Source organism: Marmota monax, unplaced genomic scaffold (genome assembly GCF_021218885.2).
Source record: "Marmota monax isolate L192 unplaced genomic scaffold, Marmota_monax_Labrador192_F-V1.1 WCK01_AAM20220418_F8-fsc00020, whole genome shotgun sequence".
NCBI lineage: Eukaryota > Metazoa > Chordata > Mammalia > Rodentia > Sciuridae > Marmota > Marmota monax.
This window is the reverse complement of record NW_026692912.1, coordinates 19,447,043-19,469,170: the sequence shown is the minus strand read 5'-3', so window position 1 is coordinate 19,469,170 and position 22,128 is coordinate 19,447,043. Positions and strand designations below refer to the sequence as shown.

Here is a 22,128-nt window from a genome sequence, read left to right as displayed (position 1 = left end):
TACAAGCGATTAGACTCCATTTTGTGACAGATTTTTGGACTCTCCCACCGACCCTCCCCCCTTCCGGAGCCTCCTCCAGGAATTCGCCACCTCCTCAGGATAGAAAGCCTTTCCAGACAGCGACAGACGGCAAGAAAGGAGAGTTACATAATTCTATCTGGTCAAGGAAAAAAACGTTGGGGGGGGGGATGTTGTCATTTTTGTCTTTTCCTAACCTTCTCCGGTGGAGGACGCGGAGAGGTGTTGGCGATCATGCGGAGGCCGGGTTCCTCCCGGTTCTAACCGGGTTTTTTTTGTTGTTGTTGTTCAAAAAAGGCTGAAGCTGTTTTTTGTTTGTTTTGTTTTATTATTAGAAGGAGCCCCCAAAAAACACTCAGGGAGAAAAAGGAGACTTTTCGAGTTACGAGTGAAAATGCCCAAACTGCGCAGCCGCAATGTGCTTTGCTCAACTAGGCCGGATGAGAGGATTTTATCAAATGCTACTAAATGTGCCCAAACGTCCATTAATCACCCCCGTGGTGCGTAAAATAACTTTGCGCGTCTGGGTGCCCGGGATCTTTGAGAACAAATCGAAAGGAGGAACACACACTTAACTAGAAATGGCAACCTCTTTCTTTCTAAGGACGAAAGAACTCTGCAGCAACTCGCACCCAGGCGAGGACGAGGACGCAGTTTTTCAAAAGTTGGGGCGGCCTGGGGGAGTGTTAATTTCCCCCTACCTCTGACGCAATGGCTCAACAAAATGAAGAAGGCACGTTTCTGAGCCCACTTGCCTGGATTCCCGTCTGAAAAGCATTTGCACACAGATGAAATAAATATGCATCTGCGATTCTCAAAGAAAAAAAAAAAGAAATCGAGAATAAAAATATTTTTATTGTGTATAGAGCACTGCTTTCTTGTGAGCTCTCTCCTGCTTGGCTGCGCTTGCTCTCCCTGGTAAATGCTGTCTCCAGACTCGCTGGGGGATTTGCGCCCAAGATTGTCTTGATAACCCCCACGCAGCCACCCCGCCCCAGCACAGCCTCGGCCTGCCAGGCCTAGTGCAGATCCCTAATTGGCATTATCGGAAGAAAGAGGAAGACGTAGGAGGGGACTACCAGCAAAGAGAATAATGCCAACCCCTCCCTCCCCCTCCCCAGGCTTCAGCCTCACAGGACCCAGACTCAGGGCACTGGGACCTGAGATTCCCTCTTGGACAAAATTCATTCCCAACACATGGGACTGCACTGAAGAAGCAGGCTTTTAGGGGACTTTTTTCTTTTCTTTTAAAAATAAATATACATTGGACAAAGCAGTTGCAAATGTTTTATGTTTAATTGTTTTGTAAAATGAGGGGGTTAGTCGGCTCCACTTTAAGGGAATATTCAGCTCAAATGTGACTCCGGTTCTATGCCCACTGAACCAGGGAGCATGCTTGCTTTCTTTTGAAGAGAAGCCCTATCATAATTATGGGAATAAATACATACAAGAGGTTGGAAAGAGTCTTTCCAATATGTTAAAAAAATTTTAAACCATGCAAATGTTTCAGAGGCCCATTTTTACCTTCCCCAGCCTCCTGGCCCCACATGTGGAGTTGCTGAAGCCAGTGGCTGAACTGGGTGCAAGTGGCATTGCCAGAGCCAAGTTCAGGGCTAGGTAAGCAGAGCAAGGCCAGGGGGACAGGGTGTGGGTGTGTTGGAGGCTGGGGCACCCTGTGGAGGTGCTCCCTGGGCCAGCCCAGAGCCCCCAACCACATGTACGTCATTTTATTTGTGCTGCTGTATGCCTGACTTCGGGTGAAATTAGTGGTGGCCCTTCCCTCTCCCAGAACTAGAATCATATCAGTCCAGGGCACCATACAGCAAAGACCTGACCAATGGCCCTGGGCTTAAGTCTGAGTTGCTCCATACAAAGGAAGAGGCCTCAGTTGCATTTCTGTAGAACCTGCAAAAGAGCTGATTCTCTCTACCAACCCCAATTCCTACCCACAGAGCCCTCAGTGAACAGGAGCAAGGAGCCAAAAGCAGCTCCTGCCCATTCCCCAGAGCAGGGGACCCAGTCAGTGCCTTTATGGTAGGACCTTTCCCTCTATAGGACTCTGGTGTGCAGTCCCACTATTTCCAGGCCTCAGTCAGGCAGTTAGGATGCTCCCCTCCCCACCAGGCTCTGGATTTTGGGACAATCCTTGGGCAGAGTAGGAAGTCTACACTCAGCACTAGGTACAGGCAGCCCAGCCTCTCCAAGAGGCTTGGGCACTCACAGCCCTGTCTGAGCACCAAAGCACCTGAGCAACCTACCCACCCTGCAGCTCATGCAAGACGGCTTTCTGGGCACCCACTAAAAGTTCTCCCAGGAACCCACATCTCTCTGCAATACCATTCTGGGGGCCCCCAAAGCTCTCGTGACTCTTGCTCCTCACTTTCCCCTTTTCAATTGTACTGCCAGGCACAAAACCCAGCAGGTCAAAAGAAAAGGCCTGTCTATATTCTCTGTCCCTGGCCTCTTGCCATATAAATCCAGTCACAGGTAAACACAAAGTCAGTAAATGGGGCTCAAGCCACTCTGGCCTAAATCTGAGGCTTGGACAATACCAGGACAGAGCGGCCACCACTTTCCAACACACACTGTAAGAAAAATGGCCATCAGGGAACTGCTCACCCAGTTCCTCACCCTAACTGGACTGCAGCTTGCCACCTCTTGAGATCTTCCTAGACTACTTCTCTAGCCAAAGGATGGGGAGAAGCAAAACTCCCGCATGGAACGGTTTGCAGAAGATGGACACCATTTCTCTCCATCAGGGACAAAAAGTACAACGGGAGCCTAGCAGGACCAGTATGGGGACTGCTAAGGCAGCTCAGTGGCCAGTACACCACATTCCTGCTCCAGAAATCCCAAATCCCCACACACCGGCTGGGTTAGCACACCAACAGGCTTGGCTCCGAAAGCACTGCCTTCCTTTGAAATGCAATTCCTGGTCCCCAATTCAGGCTTCAGGGGGGCCAGGCCCCTTCCCTGGACTCCGGCATCGTATGCGCCAGTCCGACTAGGGCCTTGTCTTGTACCCCACCTCAGCGGCTCAGCACAGGTTTCCGGGACAAACTGATGACATCTAAGGGCCACCGCACCAGTTCGGGCCGGTGGGGATGGTCCACCACAGCCCCCAGACACGCAGCCTGCAGAGCCCTCGGAGCCCTCGCAGCTACTGGGCCCAGCGGAGCGCACAGCCGGGAGGGCGGACGCCGGCCCTGCCCGGCAGGGGGCCGGCCGGGCTCGAGTGCCGGGCGGCGGCGGGGAAGGAGGAGGACGAGAGGCGCTTACTGTTGGTAGTCTTGTTTGCAGTACAGTTTCCGATCCCGGAAGTAGCAGCTGGTGGTGAGGGCTTGCTGACACGCCGCGCACTGCAAACACTCCTCGTGCCAGGACGACTCGTTGACTCGCATCAGGAAGCGGTCGGAGATGGGCCGCTGGCAGCCCTCGCAGACGGCGGGATGCGGGCAGTCGGAGCCTGCAGCGCACAGGGCGAGAGCCGGGCCGTCAGCGCAGCCCGGCCCAACCCCGGCGTCCCGGTCGCGCGGTGCCCACAGCCCTCCGCTTCGAGGGCGAAGGCGACCCGGGAGCGCCGCTCGCTGCCTGCGGTCTCCCAGCCGCCGCGCCAGGGTTCTGGCAGCCCCAGCCTGTGAGTCCCAGTCCTTGGGCTCCGGCGCAAAGAGGCCGTGGGCCTCGAGCCTTGGCTCGGCGCTGCGCTCTCCTCTTTTCCGGAGATTCAGCGCTTGGTGTTAATATAAGCGAGAAGGAGCACGATGCAGGGTGCCCAGCTGCGACTGAGACAGGCGAGGTGAGGTTGGGGTGCACGCAGGCTGACACGCCCCACGGTGGCTTCGTGATCTTCTCTCCCCAATCTACCCCAAACCTGTGGTTTAGATGACCCACGGGACATTTTTCTCCTAGAAGCTTCCCCTCCTCGGGCGACCTGACACCTCTCCCAGGCTCGCCAAGGTGACTACTTGGGTCCTCCATCACCCGTGTCACCAGCTGCCTACCGTTGCCGGGAGTAGTAGCTCTAGAACCTAGGCCCAAGGAGGATGGTGGGTGGAGGCTGGAACTGCCCTGTCCTGTCTCCTGAGTGATGTCCCTGCACACTCTGTCCCTCGGGAAGCCTGTCTAGGCGTGCTTGTTGGCCCTCTGGTATCACTCCGGGAGTCCTGTCCCTGTACCTCCTCCCTATGTCTGTGCACCCATTTTCTTCATCTGTTGGCCAGGACGCCTGTGTGCACCGCGGACGACGCCCCGGTCCCCTGCCCATAACCACTCAGGCGCTATGACCCCGCACTCACCCAGCAGCACCCCCAGAGTGGCGGGCCCGGGGCGCAGGGCGTGCTCCTCCATTTTGATGCCGTCCAACATCTTGGCGCAGTCCGTCTGCCCGCGAGGAAAACACCTCTCCAGCGACTCGGGACCTGTTGCTATATCCATGGGACGCCGGGCGCGCTGCGGACCCCGCCGGCCGGACTGCTCGCCCGCCCGCCCGCCGGTCCGCCGCTCGCCGCAGCCCTGGAGCCGGGGAGGCGCGGCCCCCGCGGGGCTGGGGCTGCGGCTGGGGCCGCCCGCTGCCCCAGGCGAGCGTGGAGCGGCGGCGCGTTGGCCCCGGGCCCCGGCGTCGTGCGGGCGGGCCGGGGCGGCTGCAGCCCGCGCCGCGCTCTCCCGGGCACTCTCAGCCACGCGCGCCGGCTCCTCTGTCACCTGCTTGTCAGCCCCGGAGCCCGGCTGCGGCGGCGGCGGCGGCGGCAGACGGAGCCGCGGGGAGGAGGCGGCGGCCGCCGCGGCCGCCGCGGCGGGCGGGGGAGGGGGCGGGGGTGCAGGGGCTGCCCCGCGGGCTGGGGGGGCGCGGGCGGCGCAGCGGGGTCCCGGGCGGGGCGCAGCGGGCCGCGGGGCTCCGGGCGCGCTCCCCGCACTACTCCAGTGCCATGGTGCGCCCGAGGAGCGGCTCGGTTTAGAGCTGGGGCTGGCGGCGGAGGGATACTCCGGCCGGGAGCCGCCTCACCCCTCCTCAAACTTCCTGACATTTGAACTCATTGGTGCGCCTCGTATCCCTGCGCCGGGATGAGCCGGCGGCTCCACGTCAAATAGTGCCGTCGCCGCCCCCCCGCGGGAGGGCTCCCCGCGCCCCCAGCCAGTGTCCCGCGCTGCGCCTGGCCCCGAGCTCCGGCCCCGGCTTCCCTGCCCGTCCGGTCGCCCTGATGGTCCCTCGAAGAAAATTGGGTCGCCTTTGAAACAATCCTCTGCCCCACCTCCTTGGAAAATTGATTTGGGAGTTGGGAAATGGAGGCTTTCTTTTTTTCTTCCTTTCCTTCTTTATTATTAATATTTTGTAAAGCTTCAGTGCTAAGAGGAGTGGCCCCGAGCAAGGCCAGACTGCGCGGACGGCGGGGAGCGCAGCGGCTCCTCCCGGGTACGGCGCCAGCCGGCAGCGGCCGCCCGGGGACTCCGACAGTCGGCAGAGGTAGGTCGCAGGGGCTAAGTTGGCGTCTCCCGGGCGGCGGCGGGTGCCCACACACCTCGGTTCGCTGAGAGGGCTGGCTGCCGGGATTGAGGGACCGAAGCGAGCAGAAGAAGACTGCTGGCTTCGGCCTCGCCTAAGGGAGGCCCGGCCCAGGGAGGGAGAGTGGGACCGGGTTTCGGGTGGGGAGTCGGGAAAGCTTCATGCTGGCAGAGATCGGATGGAGGAGCGAGCTGAAGGAGGAATTGGGGCCCCGAGATCGAGAATGCGGGACATTGGGTAGGCGAGGAAGGTCAGGCCCGGGTTCAGGCGAAGAGTTTAGATGATGATTGAGGCTGGGAAAGGGGACCCTGGGCTGGAGCTGGGCCTCGCAGGGTTTGGCGTGTAAGACGCGGGTAGGGAGTGGTGGCCCCAAGGTCTAGAGGTAAAGGCACGGGATGACTTGTGCTCGGTCACCCCAAGGAAATCAGGTTGGACACTGGGAGAAGCACCCTTTGGCGACGGCCGAGGATCCCAGTTAGGAGTCGGTAGGCTGGGCAGGTCAGGAACGGTGTCCTGGCCATCACCGGCAAAGTGGGCCTAGACATCTCCTAGCGAAAGCCCGGCTAGACCTAGCTGACGACTCCCGCGCCCGTCGGGCCTGGCACCGGCTCTGGACTCAGGAGGCCAATGCGTCGGGCCACAGGGCGTCATGCTCGGGCTGTGGCCCCTGGGTCCTCCCCAACGCACTGCTAGTCCAGGGACAGTAGGGCTGGTGCAGCCCTGAGGCAGGCGCGGGCTGCTGGGTGAGCCGCTGCAGGGCTGCCAGAGCCCCTCCCGGAGAGGAGCAGCGGCGCGGAGCGGGGCGGGGGCGGAGGGCAGGGGGGGCGGGTCCCCTGACCCCGCTGGAGGCGAGAGGGCGGATCGGATTTGGAACCTGCGGGAGGCTTGGTCAGAAGTGGCCCCTTGTGCCGCGGGGCCCCGCGGAGGGGCCCGGCTTTGTCAAGGATTAGGAGCTCCCACCCCAGTACCTGCGTATGTGTTGGTGGGTATCTGTGTGTGTTTGTGAGTCTGCACTCTCCCCTGAGGTTCTTGCGTACTTGTGCACCCGTTTCTCTGAGCACATATTTTTGTGTCCTTGTCACTTTTCGGTATCTAAAAGTGTGAATCCGACTCTGATTACCCTAGATCCTTGTGTGTGTGTGGGGGGGATCTATAGATCCTTTCATGCTTCTGAGTCTTAGGTGCTTTGGTACATCTTTGTTGGTGTCCCTGTGTGTCTGTGTCACTCTATGTGGGTGCCTACATCTTGTGTGTGTCTCAGCCCCTGTATTGTATTTGGAAGGTTTTTCTGCTTATGTGTATCTTCATGTCACATGTGCGCGCCTAACTCCGAGTTCCTGAATGATTCTGTCTCCCAGAGGGGGGTGTTTGTGTGTATGCGTGTGTGTGTGTGTGTGTGTCTTTGTGTCTCTCTATATGTTTCGGCATCTTTGTGTGTCTGTATTCTGGAGGATGCAGGAGTAGATGTTCAGTGTACAACCTGGCCCCCTCTGCACGTCTCCTCCCGCACACGCCCTTGGTCCCTTGTCTTTGCTTAATCTTTGAAACCCCAGGTCATGAGCCCCGAGGTTGGCCTGAGCCTGGGCGGTCTTCTTCGGATATCTGAGCCTGGGCGCTCCACTGCCGGGAGAAGCCTGGCAAACTAGACTCCAGCACACAGAGCCTGGAGGCGCGGATCCCCGCGCGGGGCGGGCGGGTGGACCGGGCGCATTCTGCCCTCTGCTGGCCATGATTTGTCCCTGCAATGCTGCTGGGCGACCGCCTGTTGGCCTTGTTCCAGGACCAGACCCAGACCCTGGCCCTCTCCAGGGCGCACTGAGAGTCCTCTCCTGTTATAGGCCCTGGCCCTTCAACTCCGGGCGCAATGTTCCACCCCCCTCCTGTTTCCCGTTCTCTATCACACCGTCCCCGTTCCCTGCCCTTCCCCTCTACACCTCTCCTGTGCACCCACTCTGCCCCCCACTGCTGAATGGAGGCTTTTCAGGCTTCCTTGTCCCTCTGGCTGGCGATTGTGTTCAGGGGCTCCTTCGCACAGCGCCTGAAAGCAGGGTTTCACTGAAGTACCCCTGATAGTCTCTGCCGCAGCCGGTGCTCCCGGGCGCATAGATTCTTGGCTTTTCTCTCAGCGTCCCTGTTGTAATCACAGCCCATGCCACCAGCCACCACCTGGGACAGGCTGCCAGCGCCTGCAACTGGGTGAAGCCAGGCTGCCTTCTCTGGTCCTTCTCTGTTCAGTGTACAACCTGGCCCCCTCTGCACCCCCATGCACTTCCTGTAGGCCCTGTTCCTTGCCCCTTGTCCGTCTCTCTGTGTTCCCCATCACCCCAGTTGAGATGGCCCTCGGGGTCCTGTGCTTACTGCCCCCTGAGGCCCCAGGTCTCTCTCTCTCCCAAGCACCACCAGAGCTCCTGTGCCTCCGGATCACTGCCCCTGCCCAAGAACAAGGCTGCCGCATAGGGGCCTAGGCCCAGAACCAGCTCCTGCTGTTGGGAGCCAAGCCACACCTGGCTCCGCCTGACCAGCCCTGAGCTCTTGCGTACTGGCGGATCCCACCCGTTGCCCTGTGACCCACCGCACCAGTGGCCCCTCGCACCCCCTGGTGCTGTCGGACCAGACCCGGATGCTCTCTGGCTTGGACTTCAGTGGCAGAACCAGCAGGGGATTGTCTCCAAAACTGAATCGGCGACTTGAAATTGCTCTTGAGAAACAAGAAGGCTGGGAAGGAGACTGGTCTCTTCCTAGTCTGCAAGACACCTCATCTCCACCGAGCCCTGCCCCGTTCCCCTGGCTCCTCTTCTTAATTCCTCACACACTTCCTCGCAACCCGCTTACTGCGAGCTAGGAGCCAGCACAGCTGGTAGGACTTTCCCCAGGGAGCCTGACCCAGGTTGCCATGATTTCGTGGCGGTTTCCTGATTCCGACCAGAGTGGAGCCAGAGGACCCTCCCGTGTAGAGCCCCAGCACCTCGGCTGGAGGCATGCGGATGGGCGGGGATGGAGCAGGAGCTTCTAGTTTCTGCCCTCAGGGGACAGCCAGGGCCACTGGATTGTCCTGGCTGCGGGGGACCTTTGGTTGTCTGGGAGAGCCGCAGCTGGGCCTGGGCCAGGTTAGGAGCTGCTAGTCCCGGGATCTGACCCACGAGGGAGGGTGCTGGAAGTGCATTGAGGACACCTCTGCTGCTGGGAATCTCTGAGCTAGCTGCAGAGGAGCTCCCCTGTAGGTCCCAGCTGAGCATGGCCGGGCCATGGGGGTCAGAGGGTCTGGCAGCATAGAGTAACATTGTCCTGGCTTCCCCACAGCCCCATGAAGTGTCCGTGGTCTTCCTGTCTTCCCTGTGAGGGCGGTAGAGCCCCAGAGACCCTGAGCCCAGGCGGAGGGCCATAGGACCCAGTGACTGGGAAGCCTCTGAGACAGTCCTGGGGTCTTTCGCCCCAGGACTGCGGCTGGGTCTCACCTTCCCTGCTGGAAGCTCCTCACCCCCAGGGTGTGGGGCAAGGGTAGCAGGGAGACAGGAACTCACTGGTGAGGCAGTGTGGCCCTGAATGCCGAGTGTGGGCCGAGTGTGGGCCGTGTCCAGCGTGGGAGATGAACACACCACAGCCAAGTCCCTCTGCCCTCCTGGCAGGGCACCCTCACCCTCCAGTCACAGACCCAGGACTTTTCAACACAAGGTCAGACTCATTAGTCCTGGGATTCTTCCCGGTGTCAGGAGATCAATCTCCCTGGTCCCCGCCTTCAGAGAATGACTGCCCTGGCTGGGTGGCCCAGGGCTGAGGCCTCCCTCTGACCCGGCAGTGGTTAGGTGTGTTCAAGAATGGGTCTCAGGGAGTCCGTGAGCTCTGGTTCAGGATGTGGATGTGGAATCTCAGAAAAGGTTTACAGTTCTGTGCCTCAGGGCTCTCCTCTGTAAAATGGGCATAATGATAACATCTCTCCCATAGAGTAGCTGAGAGGATGAAGTATAAGGACTTGCCCAGGGCCCAGCCATAGTGGGGCTCCATGAATATTTGGTGAATAATTGGATGGGGATCCTTGCTTAAAAGGGGGGGCACTTAAGAAAACCACAACTGCCTCCACCTCCTACAGCTAGGGCCTTAGGACAGACCTGACCTAAGCTCAACCATGTTCCTTCCTTCAGGGCAGGTGAAGCCCAGCTGCAGGCTGAGCACAGGACATCCCCCAACCAGCAGCAGCAGCAGCAGCAGTGCCCAGGCCCCCAGCACAAGCATCTCAGCCTCCTCCCCTCGTCCCACCCTGGAAAGATTCTCTGGGAAAGATTAGAATTAGGGGCTTCAGCCCATTGCATTGAGAGCACAGTGTGGGACTCTCCAAGTGTCACTTATAGTTATTTTTAGCAGGCTCTTTCCTCAAGAATCTATGGATTTCTTGCCAGATGGATGGGCTGGGTTATTTCAGCAACCCACTAGAACCAGGGGCTTCCCCAACAGAGGACCTGAGCCAGAACAAAGAGAAGCCAAGGACCGTATTTGAGCCATAAAAGCCCCATTAGGACGCTAAGAATAACTCACAGAAAGACATTTTATATAAATTGGACACGAATTCACAAAAACCAGAGCGTTCATTTGTCTCCACCCCAAGGGGTCCATAGCTGGGGCAGGGGGGCTGGGCGTGAGGGGGGCCAGTGCCTATCCTATTTGATCTTTATCTTAAATCCACTTCAAAAAGCTGCGGAGAGGCGGAGTTGGAGGTTCACCCCTTCCTGTAATTATTTGGTGTCTAGTAAAGTTTTTATGAGTGTCTGTGCAAATAAATGGATCTGATGTGCATTTGTTTTGGCGAGCGCCGCTTGACGTAGGAGGTGCATGCAGCTTCAGAAAAGAGAGGCTAACGGTGAAAACAGAAATAAAACCCAGCCCTCCAGGTCAGGCAGAGGAGTGGAGCTGTGCAGTCCCACTGAGGGCCACCATCCCTCGGACCCAGGGGCTCAAGGGTCCCCAGGATGCTGCAGATTGAGGGTGCAGCCCTTGGGTTTGTGGCTCGGGGTGCTCAGGGCTGGGAGTCGGTGTTGGTGGAATCCAGATTTGGAAACTGAACCAGGCCTGCCTTCTGGTGTCCACTGGGTATTCTTTATAAAGTGAAATTAACAGATGAGGGTGAGGCTTTTTTTCTGTGGGGTGGGGGGGCGGGTGTCACATTATCATTTAAATGGCAGAATATGCCTATTTCTTTCAGTGTGAACTCAGCACACCTGTTGGGAGGCAGAGGTGAGGTCAGATGCATCCACTGTCCAGCCCACTCCCTCATTAGGCCAGGAGGGCATTCTTTCCATGTGGCTTGGAAAGTAGGGGACTGCCCATTTACACCTGCCCACTAAGAGAGAGGAGTCAGCCCCAAGTGTCAGTGGGTAGAGCCCCCGTGCCCTGTCTCGGTGTCTGAAGGTGGTCCGGGGCCAGGATGCAGCCCACAGGTGTGTTTGGTGGGACCCACCCACCCTGTCTCCTAGTCCTGCAGTCTTGATTTATTTGTTTTAAAATAATCTGAGCATCTTCTTGATGTATAATATGCATGAAGAAAAATACTCAAAGTTAAAATTACCCCACATCAGCAAGCCCCAGATTAAGAGAGAGAATGTTTTTGGCGCCCCAGAATCCCACCACATACCCTGCTCCCAGGCACTACCTACCCTCACCACCAACTGTGACTGGGCCTCTGTCAGTAGACATGGGTTTTGCCTGTTTTTGAATTTTCCAGTCTGAACTCTTCCCCGTACTTCAATCATGGCATTTTGCATGAAAAATTGAAATTTTCTCCTGAATAGTCAGGGATCTGATGAGTTTGGACCTTCATTTCCAGCAAGGTACAGATAACCTAGAGCAGAATTATGCCCCCCGCCCCCTCACAGCCCCACCGTCACCCAAGCTGGAAACCCTCCCTGTTCCTGTGTCTTGCCAGGAGGCTTTTGTGTTGGTGACTCCAGCTGTAAACCTGTGGCTACTTCCCTGATCTTTAATTTGTCCCCCAAAGGAGTCGTTGTATGTACACTAGGGAGTGCATCTGGAGTCATCTCAGTCCCTCCATCAGCATCAAGTGCCCTCTGAGGTAAAGATCATGAGACTTTGTAACAGGTGAGGAAAGCAGCACCTCAGAGAGGTGAAGCCACTTGCTCAGGGTCACACAGCATTCTGAGTGTCAGATTCTGCATTTGAACCCCATTGGCCTAAATCTAAACCCCAGGCTCTTGTCACTTCCCCACATGACTCCCCTGGGCATCCAGGCCCAGGCGCGAACAGTCCCCTCCTGCCTCCTTCCAGCAGGGAGGAAGCTGGACTTTTTCCAAAGGAAACGCTGGGAAACACAAAACCCCAAACAGAAAACAGGGCAGGGATGGTTCCCAGGCCCCAGCTGCCTCAGGGGTGATGCAAGTCTAGTCAGGGCTGGGCTGGTCTGAACTGGTGTGGCCTCCCCAGATGCATCAAGGGAGGGTGGCAGCGTGCCACTTGCTGAGTGTCCACCACATGTCAGGCACTTCATAGATGTCATTCCTGGTACTCAGAATGTGCCTGTGGGGTGGGTAGTTAGCCCCATTTTACAGATGAAGAAACTGAGGTTCAGAGAGGTAGATGTCCTGCCGTGGTCCACAGGTCCCTGAGTGTCTAGGTTGGATCTTGAATGAACTGAGGATGACTTCCTGCTCTTTGCCACCCTGGCCCCACCCTTGTCCTTCGCTGCTCAGTCCCCTTATCTGAACCACCTCCACACCCCTGTTTTATGGGAGGAATGGCCAGATGCTTCCTCTTGGGTCTCAGAGATTCTGGGGTCTGGCTGGCCTGGCTTGAGGCCAAGTTGCAGGAGCCACTTTGGTAGTTCTCACGGCCTCAGTTTCCCCAACTGGAAAGTGGGGGTGATTTTACTACTTCTGTTACTACTGGGGGGTTCAGCAAAGCCTGCGGTCTTTTGAATCTGGAAGAACAGTCAGTGCCCTAATAGAGGATGTGCAAAGGTTCTGAGGCCAGAAAGAACTGGATCCGCTGCAAGTCTGTGTGGCTGGGTCATTGCCAGGCTGCAGTGGGGCTGCAGGTCCGGGCGGGAGTCTGACCACAGGGCCCTGGAGGTCAGGTTGAGGAGAGTGCCCTTGGGCAGTCAGTTTGATTTCTAGGAAGAGCTCTGTGGCTGTGGTGAGGGGTGAGACCAGAGGCGGGAGGCCAAGTGACGAGGCCCTTGGGTTTCAATATCCCTTTTGTATGGAATGAGGCTGGGCGGTCCGCGGAGCAGACCTTATCCTCCAATTTCCCATAGAGGTTGTGTTTCCAGATTCAGGGTTTCATGTTACACAGAGTTATTCTTTCTGGAATGTGTCCCCCGAGCAACCCCGCTGGACCCTCTGTGGAAGGAGGGGCTCTTGTGAAGGCAAGATGCACATGTATGCAGAAAAGCACAGCCCCCGGAGCCCGGGCTCAGCAGTAGTCTGTCCCTGAATCGGTCCAGCCTGGATTGGGACAGGCTGCAGACAACAACAGCGATAGTAAACCAAGTTTTACTGGGGACTTGCTCTACCCAGTCCTAGGTGAAGCCTCTGCCATCAGTGACCTCACGGGACCCCAAGAGGACCCCGAGAGTAACTGTCATGGGGCCCATTATTGTACAGACAGGGAAAGCCTTGCCCAAGGCCCCTGAGCAGCCGAGCTGCTGCCCTTGACATGTACCAGCCTCAGAAGGGGGTGTGAGGGGCTGTTGTTGAGCTCTGCAAGGTCCAGGCGTCCTGGCCCCCATTCCCAGTGGGCAGAAAAGCCAGGAAATCCCACCTCCGTGCCCAGCCTCCACCCGGCTGCAGACCATGCCATCTTGCCTGGCTGTTCCCCCTGGAAGAGCTGGCCATGTGGGCTTTCCCAGACCCAGCGGAATCCTCCCCATGGCCTCTCCCTGGCCTCGTCTCTGCCTCCCTCCCCTTTGCTCTCCACGGGCCTCGCCAAGCCTGCTTCTCATTTCAGCTTCTTGGAGTGGCTGTCCCCTAGCCAGAGAGGCTTTCTCCACTCTCTCCCGGCTTCCTCCTGTTCATCCTGCCTGTCTCCTTGCAAATGTCACCTCCTCCCAGAAGCCTGCCTCCCCTCCCAGCTAGATCCGGTCCACCTCCTCCACGTCCTCAGCCATCTCTCCTTCAGGGTGAGTGGGGTTCCCTGCCCCCTTCACCCCTCTGTCTCCAGGACTAAGCCAGGAAGGGTGAGGAAGGAGTGAGGAATCGGATCCAGGAACAACTTGGGGGAAATTTCCCCTCCTTTGTGTTCTGGCCGTGTGGTGACATTGACAGCAGCAGCGCAGAAATGAGCCCGTGTGCTGGATGGGCCCAGCACTCTACAGCGTCACTGAATCTTCATGACAGCCTTAGTGGAAGGGACTGCTACCGTGCCTGGGCTATAGACGGGGAGTTGCAGCTCACGCAGGTGGAAGCACATGCCTGGGATCACAGAGGGACTGGCTGGTGGAGCTGGGATTGGAGCCTGTATCTCTCAGAGACCAGGCTCCTCCTCGATGCAGATGCATTTGTGTCCATCCATGGACGGTGACCAGATCTTTGCCAGCTGTCAAGGTCCCAGTGCTGTACACGCCCCAGAGAGAAGCCTGCCGGGTGGGTTGACAGCATCCCTGCCCGCCATGTGGGCTGCCTATTTGGGACCCAAACCCATTTGGGCTCCTCTCAGTTGGGGGTCCTCTCAATTGGGGGACGGTGGCGCACGGCACGCGGCCCCTCCTCACCCTGCTCAGGCAGTTTAGAGCCAGCTTACCAACAGGTTCTTGGAAGAAGGAGTGTTGAGAAGAAAATGCCACTCAAGCCACTGTTGACACCAAGAGGGGACAACAGAAAACATCAGAAGCACAACAGCCCGTCCTGCACTGCTGTCCTTCTGTTTTGCAAAAGGAGCTTCCCAAAGCTTGTATTTATACGTTTATTTGTGTTTTTTGGGTGCTGGGGATTGAAGCCAGGGCCTCATGCAGCTATGCGAGTGCTCTACCACTGAGCTACACCCGCAGCCAAGTTTTATTTTTATTTATTTATTTAATATGAAAAATTTTTAAATATGGAAAATTTCAAACTTATATAAAAGGAAAATAATGTACCCATCACCCAGCTCTGTCACCCATTGTTAAAATTGCCCAACAATTTTAACTCAGGCACAATCTAGTTTCACCTCTATCTTGGAACTCTAATTCTCTTATCCCAATAGAGGTTTTTTTTTTTTTTTTTTTTTTTTTTGCAGTGCCAGGGAAGGAACACAGGGTCTCATACATGCCAGGCAAGTGCTCTACCGTGGAGCTACATCCCTTGCTCCCAACAGATTATTTTAAACCAAATCCCAGACACTATAATATCTCATTTAAGACAATTTCAAAATATATTTTCAAAAGATACGGAAATCTTTTTAAAAAATAGCCATGGTATCATTATCATACCTGGAAAAATCATCATCAAACCTACCCAAGGTTTTAGCATTTCCCTGCCTGTCTCAGATGCGTCCTGCGCCTTCTGCAAGGTCTATGTATCTCCCCCGCCTCCCCCGCCCTGCAGTTCATCTGTTGGAGAAACCCAATTGTTTGTCCTGCAGCCTTCTCCCCACCTGGATCTGCTGCCTGGATTCCTGTGGGGTCCTTTAACATGTGTGTCTGCCGCTGTATTTCCTGTAATTAGATCTAGAGACTTGATCAGATTCAGGTTCAATTTTTGGCAACGATTCTTCACAGGAGGTGCAGTGTCCTTCCGTCAGGAGCTCATGACATCTTGCTGTCTGTGTGTGTGTGTGTGTGTGTGTGTGAAGTTGGCTGTGGCTGATGTTCATTGATGAGGTTTATTGATTCACTCAGGATCACACAATTTCATTTATTAGCTAGAATAATTGAAAAAACAGCAATGTGTCCTTATTAACACTTTTTTTTTTTTGCGGGGGTGGGGGGGCGGGGATACCGGGGATAGAACTCAGAGGTATTTAACCACTGAGCCATACCCCCAGCCCTTTTTATTTTTTACTTTGAGAAGGCTAAGTTGCCTAGGACCTCCCTAAAGTAGCTGAGGCTAGCTTTAAACTTGTGATCCTCCTGCTTCAGCCTCCCGAGCCACTGGGATCACAGGCGTGTGCCACCACACCTGGCCAATACCCGCTGCCATTCTTGTGACATTCCCCTTGGGCCGGAGAGGACTTCTCTGGTTTGCCTTCTGAGGCCTTTGGTCCCTATAGAATCGTCTGGCTTCTTTGCTTTCTGGAATAGCAAGTTGCTCTTGACAAATCTTGTACATTTTCCGTTCCAGCTGAGAAACCGTCATTTCTCAAAGGAGTCTCGGCTTCCTTGACTGAGGAATGGGGTGCAGATACCACAGTTAGGTTTAAGCACTGTTTTCTGCTATTGGGTTGGTCCTGGTCTCTGGGATTTTCAGTGAGGAGAGTGGGAAATGCACTATTTACTCTGGCATTGGGGGTCGGACCCAGGGGTACTCTGTCACTAAACTGCATCCCCAGCCTTTTAATTTATTATTATTATTTTTTAATCTTGAACAGGTCTTGCTAAACTGCTGAGGCTGGCCTTGAACTTGTGACTCTCTGACCTCACCCTCCCCAGTACCTGGGATCATAGATATGCACCACTGTGCCTGGCTTGAAATAAATTAAAAAAAAAAAATCAAATACATCGTGAGTCCTGATTCCAAAACTGGGAAGCAACCCAGATGTCCTTCAACAGGTCAGTGGGTTAACTAACTGTGGTACACCCATACAGTTCAACATTATTCAGCTATAAAAAGAAATGGCCTTGAATACATATTGCTAGGTGAAGACGTCTATCAGTATGATTCTAATTATGTGATATTCTAGAAAAGGCAAAACCAGGGAGTAAGAAATCAGTGGTCGTCAGGTGTTGGGAGGGAGGCAGGAGGGCTTATCCACCTATTTGGTGGAGCATGGGGGAATCTTTAGAGTAATGAAACTATTCTGTGTGACACTACAGTAGTCCTCCCCTACGCTCCTAGTTTTAGTTACCCATGGTCAGCTGTAGTTCAAAAATATTAAATTGAAACTTCTCCAAAATAAACAATTTTTAAGTTTGAAATTGCATTCCATTCTGAGAAATCTCATATTTTCCTATTTTGTCTCTCCAGGACATGAATCATCCCTGGGTCCAGTGTATCCACACTGTATATGCTACCCACTGGTTAGTCACTTAATCACCAATGTGATTATCAGATTCCCTGTCATGGCATTGCAGTGCTTGTGCTTGAATACTCTGTGCCACAATGCCTACTTCATTCACCCCCGTTCATCTTGTCACTAGCCATTGTCTCGTCATACATCATCACAAGAAGGGTGAGTACAGTACAGTTAAGATATTTTGAGAGACCACATTCACATCACTTTTATTACAGTCTGTTGTTCTGATTGTTCTACTTTATTATTAGTTATTACTGTTAATTTCTTATTGTGCCTAATTTATAAATTATTAATTTACAAATTAAACTCTATCATAGGCATTCATATGGGGAAAATTATTTATACACACACACACACACATACACACACGTGTATATTTCAGTACTATCTGGAGTTTCAGGTATCTGCTGGGGCTCTTGGAATGTATCCCATGGATAAGGGGTCACTAGTGTATAAGGTAGATAAGTGTCCTTATGTATTTGTCAAAACCCATAGAAACACAGGGTTCACACTCAGTGTAAAATTTAACTTCAGTTAATAACAATGTATCAATATTGGCTCATAAAGTGTAACAAGCTTACTCCATTGATGGAAGAAGTTAACAGTAGGGGAGAGGGAGGAGAAGGAATATATGGAAACCGTACTTTCTGCTCAATTTTTCTATAAACCTAAAATTGCTCAAAATATAAGTATATTGATTTATTTTTTTTAAATCATGAGGTCATAACAACACTTCTTACTTGAATTCAGGACTACAGTATTTTTGCCTGACTTACATCTGTATGTCCTTTGTCTTATGAGAAATGACCTTTCTTTTTGCTTCCATTTGCTGGGAGCCACTTAACATGCATAGCATGCTGAGCTAATACCAACCTCCATCTCCTCATCCATGGGGGCTGCTCTAACAAAATACCTTAGACTGGGTAATTTGAAAGCAACAGAAGTTTATTGCTCACAGTTCTGGGGGCTTAGAAGTTCAAGATCAAGGCAGCAACAGGTTTGTTATCTAGTGAGGTGCTCCCAGGCTCTGCTTCCAAGATAGGGACTTCTAGCTGCATGCTCTCATGGAGGAAGGGCAAAGGACAACTACGCTCCCTCAAGCCTCTTATGGAAGACCATCGATCAAGTTCCTGAGGACGGAGCAGCCCCCTGATATGATCCCTTCTTAAAGGCCCCCCTCTTGACACCAGGTTGCAGGTTAGCTTCCAACGTGGATTTTAGTGGGACTGACACAAAATATTCAGGCCACCGCACACCAACGGTACTAACTTTTTTTTTTTTCTTGCAGCTGAGTCAAAATTCCTATTTCAAAATCACTTGGAGTAATTCTTCTCTATGGTGCTAATGGTACCAACTTGCCAAAAGTTGGCTTTTTTTTTTTTAATTTCTTGGGCTGGGGATGTGGCTCAGTGGTAGAGTGCTTGCCCAGGATGTGTGAGGACCTGAGTTCAATCCCACTGCTACAAAAAAAAAAAAAAAAAAAAAAAAAAAAAAAAATTGATATTCAGAATTTCTTTTTAAACATTTCATGTCATTTTATAATATTGTCTCCAAACAGCTTCTAAAAACAAGGAATATTATATGTATTCTTTCTGCTCTTCTTCCCTATTCCCTATTGGTACTGGGGATTGAACTCAGGGGCACTCAACCACTGAGCCACATCCCCAGCCCTATTTTGTATTTTATTTAGAGACAGGGTCTCACTGAGTTGCTCGGTGCCTTGCCTTTGTTGAGGCTGACTTTGAACTCGTGATCCTCCTGCCTCAGTCTCCAGAGCCGCTGGGATTACAGGTGTGTACTCCCGGCCCTTCCTCGAATTTTTACTGCTTCAAGGTTTTGGTTTGTACTTAAATCCATTTTAAAGTTTAATAAATGCTTCTGTACTTCTTAGATAAAAGTGAGAATAATCTAGACATTCTTCTCCAAATTATAAACCAAATTTCCTTCTAGTCAAACTCCAGATATTTTCAGAGGATAGCTGAACTCAGACTTTGTACATCATCATAATCTACCCCAATGTTTGTTTTGTGTGTGTGTGTGGGGGGGGTGCTGGAGATCGAACCCAGGGCTGTGTACATGTGAGGCAAGTGCTTCACGGCTGAGCTACACCCCAGCCCCAATCTACCCAATTTGAAATGCATTATTTCTACTGTTACAAGAGCCTAGTATATATCCAGGTATCATATAAAGGACTTTCTACATGTTAAACGAGTTTTCAAACAACACTGTGGAGTGGGTATTACCCTCATGTTTTGCAGAAGGGGAAACTGAAGTCAAATAAGCTGGGATATGAACTCATCTATCCCAGGAACTGGGGTACAGAGATGACCCAGAGGGTCCTGACCTCATGGGGTTCACATCTAGTGGGCTACTCATGCCTGGGCAGACAACTGTGGTCTAGGAGTGTCTGTCTGTCCACCTACTGTACAAGGAGTTCCTCAAGGGAACCTGTGTCTGGTCCACTCTGATTGGCGGCCCAGCTCAGCAGAACTCAGTGCATGTTTGTTGAATGACAAAACAAATAAAGGAAGAGGGAAGTTAAAAGGAAAACAGAACTCGAGGTGGTAATGGGAGCCGTATGCTCCTTAGACTTGGAAACATTTGTAAAAATTATAATGACTTTTAAATTATGAATATAAAGTACTTTGTTATAGAAAATTTGGTAAGTGTAGAAAATGAGAACATAAAAATAATCATAATACCAGCTTTCAGAGTTAGTCTTTTTGTTTATTCCTTTGGTCTTCCTTATATATGGCTAGTCTTTTCAAAAAACATTTGGATCATATATATATATGATATGCAGTTTGCATTTTTAAGAAAATCACTAACAATCTATCATGAACATTTTCCTAATTGAACATCCACTTAAGCCTAAGTGTCTACTTAGGGTTTGGATTTACTTTCACCAGTGATGTCATCCTTCACCGTATAAAATAATTATAAACTCAAGATTAAGGCTGAACTCGCAACAGGAAGAATATGCAGCAGCCCTGGAGACAGAGCTCTGTTTCTTAGCTCTGATTGCATAACCCTTTCCCAGCAAATGCCAGGAAAATGTGGAGAGGACATTAGCCGGGGGGCATCTGCCGTCCTCAGCCCTTAAATACTGGGAGCTGCGTCCTCCGCACGTCCACTTTCTTCCAGTTCTGATCTCCACAGGTGCCACCAGAATTCCCTCTTGTCTGCAGAGAGGAGCTGCCGGGCAGGCAGTAGAACCTGAGACCTCAACCCCAGCCCTGCTCCACTGAGATGGCTGTGTGACCCTGACCAGGAACTTCGCCCCTCTGCTGCAGTCCCTCATCTGTAACACAGGGCACCAACTGTGCCCACCTCCCCAGGCAGCCGCGAGGAGTTCACAGCACAGTGCCCAACACGTGATAAGCCACCAATAAAATCAGCCGTTATTATCATTAACTGTGTTCCGACTCCCTCTCTCTCCTCCCAGCCGCGCTTGCCATTGCTGGTCTCAGAGCTGCTCTTGACACCTCGTCTTGAGGGAGGGACAACGTGGGTCTTGCAAAGTGCCTGCAGGCTGCCACCATCTTGGCTGGAGGTGCTGGGCATGGCGTCTCAGGGAAGCCCTAATCCAGTCCAGTTTAAGCAGCCGGGCACCACCAGCCCACTAAGGGGGGCTTTTGATTCTATTTTATTCCAAAATGAATCAAAATACTATACAAATGATCATAGGAAACAGGTTCAAGCAGTTAATAAATGTATGTCTTTGGAGTTAGACAATGCAGGTTCAAGTCCTGGCCACCTTACTCTCTGTTGGACTTTGTTATAAATTAGTTCCTATTTCTGAACTCTAGTTTCCTCACTAGCAAGTTGCAAATGATAATTGTGGTGGATGGTTTTATTTTATCCTCCTTCCAGGATCCATGAGCCTGATTTTATTTTGGCTTTGGGAGAGCCAGAAGCCATCCAATAAGAGTAACTGGGCTTTTGCTTGAAGCTCATCTCTCCATGGCCTCACAGCTGAGCACTTCAAGGACACCCCACTCCCAAATGGAGCTGGATGTCCAAGAGTGGAGCTGCCAGGAGAACCCTCAGATTGGTGGACAAATTTCGGGCTCCTGCAGGAAGCCAATCCTGGTTTTCCATTGATATTAGCTAATTAATCCTTTCTCTTTGCTTAAGCCAGTTTGAGTTGAGTGTTTTGTTACTTTCAACTAAAATTATCATGCCTAAAAAAATGAGGAAGATTCAGTATCTCATCCAAAATGCTTGGGACCAAGCATTGGGTTTTTTTCTTTCCAGATTTTGCAATATTTACATATTATTTTACCCTAATCCCTAATCTGAAAACTCCAAATCCAAAATCTTTTGAGTGCCATGTCAAATCTCGAAAAGTTTTGGATTTGGGAACATTCCAGATTTTAGATTTTTGGAATAGAGATTCTCAATCTGTAGGATCTGTCTCCTCGAATTGTTACCAGGATTCACTAAGGAAACATAAATAAAGCACTTGATCTGGTGATTAGCACAGAGTAAATGCTTATTAAATGATATTGATATTGTTATAAACTTAGCTAAAGAAAAACAAGAAAGTGAAGATAAAACAAAGAGGGAAAACTTATTCTTAATATCACTTTTAAGGAGTAGGTAAATATTTTGAAATATTTCTCTTCCAGACATATTCACATATATGTATCATTTGATATGGAGATATATATATATATATATATATATATATATATATATATATATATTTTACATCAAATCAAATTTATATATATTTCACTCCATTTCACTTGGATATAAATCAAACACATCATAAAGATTTATTTATTTTGATATCAGGGATTGAACCCCAAGGGTATTTAACCACTGAGTCACATCCCCAGCCCTTTTCATTTTTTATTTTGAGACAGGGTTTTTCTTAGTTGCTTAGAGCCTCACTAAGTTGCTGAGGCTGGCCTTGAACTTGTGATCCTCCTGCCTCAGCCTCCGGAGCTGCTAGGATTACAGGCATGTGCCACCACACCTGGCAAATATATCATAAAGATATGTCTGTGCAAGGTGGCCATTTGAAATGGCTGTATGACATTCCACATTTTCTCTGAATATTCAGGTGATCTCCAAGTTATTTTATATAAGTAATAATGTGATAATATTCCACATCCTCTGTCAATTGACTGATCCACATCTTTGTGCATTTTATGATTGTCTATCAGTTACTAAGGGTAGGACTACAGAATCTAAAAGTTTTAAATATCAAAAAACTTGTACTTTAAATATTGACATGCTTAATTTTCAAATAAAGTGTATTACTAAGGATTTACATGTTTTCACCAGACAGCAGGCACCCAGTTCTTTGGGTTGCAAATTCTGTTCCCACCAGATATTTCACGAACTCCATGACCACCCAGGAGTGGAGGGACTATGATCACTGTAACTTTGCCATCAATAAGTTGCACGACAAGCTGATTTTGCTCATTCTGAGTCTTAGTTTCTCAACT

The 22,128-nt window shown here is 51.9% G+C and overlaps 1 protein-coding gene and 1 long non-coding RNA gene across 4 annotated transcripts in view; one reads left to right on the top strand and one right to left on the bottom strand.

Annotated features, from left to right (window-relative positions):
- The window catches only part of Lmx1b (LIM homeobox transcription factor 1 beta), a 75,829-nt gene extending 71,341 nt beyond the window's left edge, over positions 1-4,488 (bottom strand). For both annotated transcript variants that reach the window (XM_046452037.2, XM_046452038.2), the window contains exons 1-2: positions 4,314-4,488; positions 3,298-3,484 (exon numbers count right to left, since the gene is read on the bottom strand). In XM_046452037.2, the coding sequence (XP_046307993.1) occupies positions 3,298-3,484; positions 4,314-4,452 (326 nt within the window). In that variant the 5' untranslated portion in view covers positions 4,453-4,488. The remainder of the gene's footprint in view (positions 1-3,297; positions 3,485-4,313) is intronic.
- A 502-nt stretch (positions 4,489-4,990) lies between these two features.
- On the top strand, positions 4,991-20,083 carry LOC124097366 (uncharacterized). Of its 2 annotated transcripts, none has more exons than XR_006853184.2 (5): positions 4,991-5,479; positions 16,025-16,205; positions 16,621-16,825; positions 18,360-18,460; positions 19,814-20,083. It is a non-coding gene; the product is annotated as an uncharacterized LOC124097366 (long non-coding RNA). The 2 variants fall into 2 exon arrangements; XR_009227444.1 differs by having other exon boundaries at positions 4,992-5,479; positions 19,829-20,083.
- Positions 20,084-22,128: the final 2,045 nt, after the last annotated feature.